At 34.9% G+C, this 9,958-nt stretch overlaps 1 protein-coding gene and 1 long non-coding RNA gene across 2 annotated transcripts; one reads left to right on the forward strand and one right to left on the reverse strand.

Moving 5' to 3' along the window:
- Positions 1–1,991: 1,991 nt before the first annotated feature.
- On the reverse strand, positions 1,992–2,713 carry LOC110932290. The gene is made up of 2 exons (XM_022175636.1): positions 2,317–2,713; positions 1,992–2,194 (listed from the first exon to the last, which is right to left on the reverse strand). Exons 1-2 carry the CDS (start codon positions 2,711–2,713, stop codon positions 1,992–1,994), a joined length of 600 nt encoding a protein of 199 aa, XP_022031328.1.
- A 4,054-nt stretch (positions 2,714–6,767) lies between these two features.
- Positions 6,768–9,336, forward strand: LOC118490208. Its single transcript, XR_004888625.1, has 3 exons — positions 6,768–6,917; positions 7,656–8,135; positions 9,104–9,336. It is a non-coding gene; the product is annotated as an uncharacterized LOC118490208 (long non-coding RNA).
- Positions 9,337–9,958: the final 622 nt, after the last annotated feature.

Raw genomic sequence — 9,958 nt, forward strand, 5'->3', positions numbered from 1 at the left:
GATACCATTTCATGTTTTAGTACTCTATCAGCTTTATTCTCTATCATTTTGTGGTTGTATAAACCGTTGACATTTGTTTTGCTTTTATAAATTAAAGAGTGGTGCTTTTATTTGTAATGTTTAAATTTGTATACACTTAATATAGATTAGCTTTGTTTGTTACGTTGTTCAACGTAACCCGTCCACCGGACGGGTATTAAACTAGTTCTTGTGGATTAACTCAAGGTTGGCTGCTCTGGACTTGGAGTGGGAACAATGGAGGGGTTTTAACAAGTCTTGGTAGCCATGTATCTGTTTTCAGTATTCTGTCTTTTTCTTCCTATGTACTGTACTGTATGAACATCTTTGAGCACCTTGCTTAAGTATGTTCTTGTTTCTTTTTTAAGATTGCTTAAGTATGTTCTTGTTTCTTTTTTAAGATTGCCGCCACTTAAAAAAAAAGATAAAAAGGATATGGACATGGATATGGATGTAGGTTGTGGGTCAAATACAAAACTAGCAATTCTGTTAATGATGGAATTGTCAAGTCTTTTTGTAATTCATAAAAAAATGCAACAAACTTTCACGCTATATATAATAGGTGTAAAGTTGTATCAATGGTGGTTTGGTTTGCTTAAATCAGTTAATTGAACAAATTTAATTACCATTATCAAGCACAAAAAAGCAGCTTTAAAAACCATAACTGAACTAATCATCGTTTTCTTAAGATCATTCCTAATGAGGGCGTTTTACCTCCCCCAAAACACCGGATCAAGCCATGATCATCACCCCTATTGCTCGTGATCGATCTTTGATTTATCCCCCTCTCGTGGTTTGTATAACGCGGGTGAAGTAGGAGCAGTGACGGATCTAGAAGAAAAATTCAGGGGTATCCTATTTTTTTGCCATATATTCATAAAATGAAGCATTTTTTAACGTACATTCAGTGGCAGATCTATGATTTTATTTGTATGAAGTCACTTTTTTAGATCCTTTAATTTCATACAAGTAAACATAAAAATTTCCAGCTCGGTTTGGGTTAGTCAGGTCCTAACCTAAGTTTGTGTATCTTCTGATATATACTACTAATTCATCACTAACTTTAATTTAATATATATTAAATTGTTTGAGGTTTTATAATACTAAATAATCTCTACAATAAAGCAATTTTTATACAACAAAAAATGTTGTCTGGTATTTATATAGTTTAAAATAGATGATTTATGATAAAAGGTTGTAATAAATAATTAAGTTAGTTAAATACTAACACATAATAAAGTAATTATATGTAAGTTAATAAAGTTAAAATGTAATTGTAAGTGTAAATATAAAATAAAATACAAACAATGATAGTTGGTGACTGGCACGTGGGTTGCAGCCCCCTTTCCAGCTTTCAAGAGAAGATAAAAAGTCAAAATAATAACAAATTAAATTTTGGTTTTTAAAAATCGGAAGTCGTCTTCTTCAACTAAGTCTCTGCAACTCTGGTCTTAAGCTCTCACTTTTCTTCAAAAATATTTCATTTCTTTTCTCCATCTCTATTTAGGGGTATCCTAATATTTGTTCAGGATATCCGAACACATAAAACAAAGAAAACAAAAAACACATTGCATTTCACTAAAAAAGTTAAGGGGTATCCCGGACAACCCCTAACATCAATGTAGATCCGCCCCTGAGACTAGAAGGTATGGTTTGGCTCATCCCCACGGGGATGAGCCTCCACGTAGGCGGCTAGCATGGGATGAGCCAATTTGAAGATGGAGGGGGATGGAGGATGGGGCCCCACCACATATTTTTTATTGTTTAATTCATTTTAATTGTTTAACTTTTATTTCTTTAACTTTTATTTTTTATAAAAAGTATTCAACATTTAAATAAAAATACTACATAAAGGAAGATAATAAAATCCATTACATAACATAAATAAAAATTACATAACCTAAAAAATAAAAAATTACGCTACCTAAAATTTGAAAAAAAAAGACTAGATTTAAAAATTTAAAACAAACACACTACTCGTCTTCGTCTTCGGCTCCGTCACCGTCCACCATGTTAACGTTGTTCCAAATATGTTCTACCAAATCTTGTTGGAGGTTTGCATGCGTGAAGTCGTTTGTTAGCGAGAACGAGTTTAAATCATGTTGTGGGGGATCAACCGGGACAGTGTTCCCCCAAGATGCATTCTCATCATACTCACAAATCGCCCGACCTTCGTCTTCAATAATCATGTTATGGAGCAAAATGCAAGCGTACATACAAAGACGCAACCTTTTTGGGGTGAACGCACGTGCCGGTTGTGCAACGATGACCCATTTTTTTGTAAGACACTAAAAGCACGTTCGATGTCTTTTCTTGCAGCTTCTTGACGCTTGGCAAATTTTTTCCGTTTTTCGTCCTCGCGATATGGAATAGTCTTCACAATTGTAGACCAAGACGGATATATCCCGTCAGCAAGATAATACCCACGTCTATACTCAACCCCAGAAACTGTAAAACGTGTGTCCGGTCCCGTTCCATTAACGACATCGGTAAAGATGGCCGATTGGTATAACACGTTGAGGTCGTTGAGTGAACCAGGGAGACCAAAGAAAGAATGCCATATCCACAAATCTTGTGATGCCACAGCTTCAAGTATCACGGTTGGATAGCCGTGATCACCTCGCGTATATTGGCCGCGCCACGCAGTCGGGCAATTATGCCACCCCCAATGCATACAATCAATGCTACCAAGCATTCCCGGAAACCCGTGCCTTGCTTCATGAGCTTGGTACAACTGTTGAACATCATAGGCGTTTGGTTTTACGCAAATATTTTTTGCTATACAGTTTCACCACATTATGGAAAAACCGATACAAACATTCCCGCGTAGTTCTTGCCGACATCTGTAAGTACTCGTCCAAAGCGTCGGCCACTGTCACGTACGCCAGTTGGCGAATGGCCGAAGTACACTTTTGTAACGTTGTAAACCCTTCATAATTTCGAGCATCAGGACGTTGCGTGAAAAACGGGTCTAGCCCCGCCAAATCATTGGCAATCCTTGTGAATAAGCGGCGACTCATTCGGAACCTGCGTCTAAAAATGTCGGCGTTGTAAAGTGGCTCATCCGAAAAATAATCGTTCACCAATTTCTTGTGCGCTCCTGTCGTATAAAATATATAAGTACGAGTTAAAAAAAAAATAAGGACAATGAAAGTGGGGAAATTGGTATAAAAGTGAGAGGGTTTTGGGTTGAAAGTGGGGAAATAATGTTGAAAATAGGTGATTTTATAGAAAAAAGGATTTTTTTTTTATTAAATATAGCCGTTTGTAACGGCTACTTTTCAAACATGTGGGCACGGCTACCCCGGCTGTGGGTGACCGCTTCTGCTGAGCCGAGCCCCAGGGGGCGGTGTGGGGGTCCGGCGCCGGGCCAAGCCGGGCATCAACCGGCCCCCATACCTTCCAGTCTGAGTAGGAGAGTCTCAAGGAAAGGATCGTTGCACAATGATGATTTTCTTAAAAAAAAAAGTTCACTTTATTTAATTTTTACTCATTGTATAAACCAACCTATTTCATCATACCAATTTTTTATACACTTCATACACTCTCAATATATACTCTCCAATTTTTATTCAACATGTTTCCATGTGGTAACCCATTAAATCCCAACTATCAACCACCCCAACTAGGGCTGTTCATGAGCCGAGCCGAACCGAACCAGGCCAAGCTCGGGCTCGGCTCGGATTTGAAACCGAGCTGAAAATCTAAGCTCGGGCTTGGCTTGGTTTTAAACCGAGCTAGCTCGGCTTGGCTTAGTTTGGCTCGATTTTATAAAAAAAACTAATATATACCTCTTAAAATTTAATAGCCTAAAATATTATTCAATATTTAAAAGAATATATTCAAAATAAGTTCAACATAATACAATTTAAACCAAAATCAAGTTTAACAACGCAAAATAAGTTTTAATTTCAATAAAATACAATATTAATTCATCAGTATGGTAATCAATCTTCAAATATGCCATAAATATCAAATTACAAACCTATATACATGTAAATAATAATCAGTTTTTTTTGTATAATATATTATAATGTATATAAAATTAAAACTTATTATAAGTAAAATAATTCGAGCTAAAGCGATCCGAGCTATAAAGCGAGCCAAACCGAGCCAGCTCAGCTCGTTACGAGCCGAGCTAGGCTCACTTTCTAACTGAGCCGAGCCGGCTCGGCTCACTTTTAAACCGAGCCAAATTGAGCGAGCTTTTTCCGAGCTAAATCCGAGCGAGCTTCGAGCGAGCTCCGAGCCGCGAGCTTTTTGAACAGCCCTAACCCCAACAAGCCACAAACCGTCCCAACACCTCAACCTCGACCAACATCCAAAACCCAAACACCCAAAACCCGGCTAATTATCCTATGAACCCATATTTTTTGAAAACGCCAACAACCCTGTACTATTTAGCATGATAAAAAACATGCCTATGAATGTGTTTGGTTATAAACAATCTCTTATGGGTTTCAACAAACCCAAACGTCACAACCCTTTACTTTCCCCAAATCATAAACCGAGGTGGTGCCTGAGACGCCACCGGACAAGGCGGGACCATCACAGCCTCGCAAAAGGTCGCATAAGAAAAAAGACGTGAATGACTCAAAAATAAAGAAAGCGCATACACCGTGGACATTGGTTGAAGAATTTGCTTTTGCACAAGCTTCTCTAGACATATTCGAGAACCCTAAAGTTGGCAAGTATTTTTTTTGTCATATATATTTAATTTTTTTATAGATTATTGTAAATGTTTGTTTATAAATTTATATTTTATTTGTTTATATACATATTTTTTTATCTGATTTTATATAAAAAAGATAACGAGTTTTGGGGCCTCATTATAAAAAAGTTTTTCGCCTAAATGAAAACACGGATGACTAGCGTACTAGGGATCGAATAATTAGTAAGTGGAGGGATATGAGGGTGAAAGTATCTTACTACAATAGCATCTACACTTGGTTGTGGAATAGTAGGGATAATGGCCAAGACGATGCTCACATCCAACAACAAGCTTTGGTGGAATTCCAAGCAAAGAAAGGCCCGTTTGTGCACATTAAACCATGGGATCTCTTGAGGAAGAGCTCAAAATGGCATTTCATCACGATATCAAAGACTAGAAAGTCAAAGAAGCCCATCCTCATCGTCCACCCCAAACGCGAGCCAATCTTCGGATGCTCGAATTAATATTGAGTTGAACGATCGGTTTATAGAAATGAATCAGAGATTAGAAGCTCTAATCGACATTGGAAGACAACGTTTAGAGTATAGGCAAAAACAAGATGAAGAGCGACAAGAACGTCTTCAACTAAAACAGGATCAACAAATGGCGATTGATCTTGAAATACTGTTGGAACCAATCCCCACTACTCGAGGAGCGGAACACAACCTACAATTGAAGTTGCGTGCACGCATCAAGAACAAATGTGGTCTTGAAGATGACGAGTCAAAAATTATACTTTGTAATTTTATTTTCTATGTTTTTTTTTATTTTTTCTTTTTTAATTTAATTGTAATGTCTTTTAATGAATTTATTTATGTTTTTTAATTAATCAAAATCTGTACTATATAATAAAAAAAACCATGTTAGGGACACATGGCGCTCTATAAGGCAGTCTTAATTATTTTTCTAAATATTTATAATGTAAAGTCAATTATTGATAATATTAAATATAAAATTTAAGATTTGAAAAAGAGATTTTAATGATAAAGACAAAGATAACTGATAATATAATATATTAAAAGACAAAGAGATTTTTTATATATGTGGTATATTTAGAATCTTACTTTTAATAAAGGATCCTATTATCCCGTTTTACACTTATTTTTCTAAATATTTATAATGTAAAGTCAATTATTGATAATATTAAATATAAAATTTAAAATTTATAGAAGAGATTATAATGATAAAGACAAAGATTACTGATAATAATATATTAAAAGACAAAGAGATTTTTTTATATATGTGGTATATTTAGAATCTTACTTCTAATAAAAGATCCTATTATCCCGTTTTACACTTATTTTTCTAAATATTTATTATGTAAAGTCAATTATTGATAATATTAAATAAAAAATTTAAAATTTGTAGAAGAGATTTTAATGATAAAGATAAAGATAACTGATATTATAATATATTAAAAGACAAAGAGATTTTTTATATATGTGGTATATTTAGAATCTTACTTCTAATAAAGACTCCTATTATCCCGTTTTACACTCCAATGAAATAATAATTTAAATCATAATATCCAGCTTATCTCTTGTATATTTAATATTTTTTACTAAAATATTTCTTTTCTTTTTTTTTTTCTGCTGATTATCCAACATCAGGTAATACGTAAGTTTCTAACCCAATAATAAATAAAAAAAACAAAGTAAAATTGTAACACCCCGAAAACGGGTTTGGTAATCAAACCCCGTTAGCACTAAAAGACGGGTAAAATACCGTTAGCGGTAAAACTTACCCGGTAAATATTAGGATTTTAAATAATTAATCCTAATATTAAATAAGAAGTGAATAAAAGCTTTTAATGAAATGAAATTTGTAAAAGTCCGAGTAACGGGACTTAAAATACAACGGGTTTTTAACTCCCGGAACCCACTAAGTTAACTAGGTAAGATTAACCTAGTTAGTAATGGGTAATTAAATAATAAACTATGAGTTATAGTTTCATTTATGAATATCTAAACTTGAGGGACCAAAACCGTGAGAAAGGAAACAAGTTTTATTTAATAAAAAAAAAAATAATAACACACCACACACACTAAGTGTGTGGATCGATCTCCAGGAGCGACCAGGAGGGTGAAAACCCTAGAACTCAACAAATCTTGCAAATTGAAGGTTCAATTCAAGTCCAAATCGAATTCTAAACATAGATTCCTGATCCTCATCACAAGGGGATTACAAGGTATGTAAAATTTTGAGAAATCTTTCAACTTGAAATTCTCATGAATTTTGAATAATCTGAGATTCTAGTTGCATGTGTATGTTATGATGATTTAGGAACTACTATAGTGTTTAGGGACAAACCCTAGACAAACACAAGCTGAAATCATGTGAATTTTTAGTGAAAATTATGATCACCATTGTAGGTGATTAGTGAGTTATGTTAAATTTGATGAACACTAGGAAATAGATTGTTAATCTAGTGTAAATTGACAATTTTGAAGTGAATTCAGAAATTGTAGAAGTTAACCACTTTGTAAGACGGTTGATTTATGTGAAATTTGGGCTAAGAGATAAGCTAGAGACATGATAAATAAACATGTAAAATTCTGCCTTTAAGGTGTTTGATGAAATGCCTCAAAGAAGGCTCGAAACTAGAATTTTTGTAGTTAAAACACTTAATTGTGATGTTTTGGCTATTATACAAAATGTGATTAAAAAGAGTTCTAAATATGATGAACGTGGTTAGAACTTTGGTTAAAACGGTGGTCTAAAGATAACGCCTACCGGGTAATTAAAGAATGCTAAAACTAGTTGATGAACTCGAATATGCAATTAGTATACTAATGGGCATTTGACTTTTCAAAAGTCAAACTGACCTATAATCCGATAAATGGTAATCTTTGGTATGAAATGCGTAAGGTGGAATAATCGTATTAAATTGTGATTAAACTAACCACCTTGAAAACAATGATGATAGTTTGACGCGTAACAAGCTAGGTGGAAGCTTGATGAGGGAGCGGGTCAAACGAATCAAGAAGGAAAGGAAAAAAAACATAGTTCGGACACGAAGTAAGTATATCTTACACTAGTCATATATTTCATAATATCCTTTTGTCGTATTACGAAAAAAAAAAAGATAATTTATGACGTAAGCCATGGTAGGCTAAAAAGTGTTAAGAAATGGAATTTTAAGTAAGTGACCGCACGGTGTAAATCGGAGCGAGTCATATATATGTTTATTTACGAGGTGGTAATGAGTATCATCTCGCTAATATAATCGGTCAATTCGGCCAAACGGGTCAAAAGGTGAAATTATCACCCTTTGACGATATCGACTAATGGGTTGTCAAGATGCATGATTTTAGGAAATAAATAGCACATGGATGCTTACATCGCTATCGCTTAGCAGCCACTAAGGAAATGTATTAAAACGGGTCAATATATTGATCCGAGCCAGGTATGTATAATAATACAACTCATCATGTAGAGCTTGGAGTTTTATAATTGTTAGACGAGGTAAAAATAAGATATCCGGTTATCTTTTAGGTAAGCCGAATAAGTTGAGTTATGATTAAGGTGTTTTAGAAACATATTGGTTTCTAAACAAGAATATGGTTAAAAGGTCGGATTTGGGGTTCAAACAAGCACTAATAGTCCTTCGTCGTAAAAGAATGACAAAAATTGACTAAAACGCCCTAGTTGGCTAATTCAAATAAACAACCTTTAAAGGTAGTTTTGAAACGAGTTTTACGATCAAGTAGGTAATTGAAATAAGTATTAAGTCGCAAAGGATGTAAACCTTTGGTCAAATGACTCCATACGAGTCTTTGTCGTGAATTTAGTAATCCGACGAGAAAAACTCGGATTATATAGATTTCCCCCTTAAGTCCACCACAAATAAGTTTGTGGTGGAAGATCACTTGATAAGAAATGTTGTATGTTAATGCTAGAAATGAATGAGAGCGTTTCATGATCAAAATATGCATAAACACCCTTAACGGGTCGAAATATGCATATGAGCGTAAACGGGTTTAAGATACGTAAGGAACCCGTGACTTGAACCTAATATGATAGGAATTATTGAAATTATGATTACCGTGAGAATAAGGATCAAACAAACATGTTTCGTTTGATAAAAACATGAATGGGTCAAAATTACGGCAAATTGGAAAAGCTGGATGCAGAGTCCACCGTAAATTACGGTGCCACCGTAATTTACGGTGGAGATGAAAAGTCTTACGGTAGCCCCCTACTGGTTTACGGTAGGGGCATGTAGAACCAGTGGCCACCGTAAATTACGGTGCCACCGTAATTTACGGTGGAGGTCAGGTTGAAATTGTTGTTTTGTTATCAATTGTTTCTCGGACCCGTTTAGACACGTTTAAAACCCTGTATGACTAAGCATTTCATGTTTATGAAATGTAGGTACACTATGGGATGCCGGAAGACGATCAAACTGAAGAACCGAACACAATAAAGACTCATGCTTCCGCACATTGCCTCGTTGTAAATTTTAACGACGAACCCAATCACGTTCGTAGAATAGCTTTTGAATTGTAAAAGTTTTAATTTACTCGGAATTTCCTAAGGATACGTAACACTAAATACATGTCTGTATTCGTAATTTATACGAAAACCTTTAAAATAATAACTAGAGTGTTACAAGTTGGTAATCAGAGCTCATAGTTAAAGAGTAAGGTGTGTTCGGTTCGAGGCTTGATCGCAAATCCGGTAAGTGTAAGTATGTTAATCGTTTAGCGTATTAAAGTGTTGTAAACAACACATAGGGTTATCGTGAAATACACGTTACCCCAAATTAAATGATAGATATGGTTAACAACATTTCGTGCGTTGACACATATAGTACAAAAGCCTTGTACTATGATACGGGCATTTAGTAAAGTTGACATTACTAACTTTGTGAATGTCTTGATTGAAGGACACTTACATTTAAAGATGGAAAAGGTTAAACAAATGCAAGATGTGATAGAGGAACAGTCCGAGGCATGACAAGAGGAACATGCCCATCAAGGACTAAATCGCGTAACGACCGCGAACAAGGCTAATGGCAAGAGAAGCCCGTTAGGGCAAGCATTATCAGGTGCACGTTTTAAATCATTGCATATATAGTAATATGCAACAGATATGTAGAGACTGAAAGTTGCATATGTAGATTGAAAACTTAGAAAGACCTGAATAGAAAACCTATCCGGGATATTGTTTCCAAGAAAAACAGATAGAGGTATTACTTACATAGGGCGTGATGTGAAAACTGTAAAA

The sequence above is a fragment of the Helianthus annuus genome, chromosome 3, assembly GCF_002127325.2.
Source record: "Helianthus annuus cultivar XRQ/B chromosome 3, HanXRQr2.0-SUNRISE, whole genome shotgun sequence".
Taxonomy (NCBI): domain Eukaryota; kingdom Viridiplantae; phylum Streptophyta; class Magnoliopsida; order Asterales; family Asteraceae; genus Helianthus; species Helianthus annuus.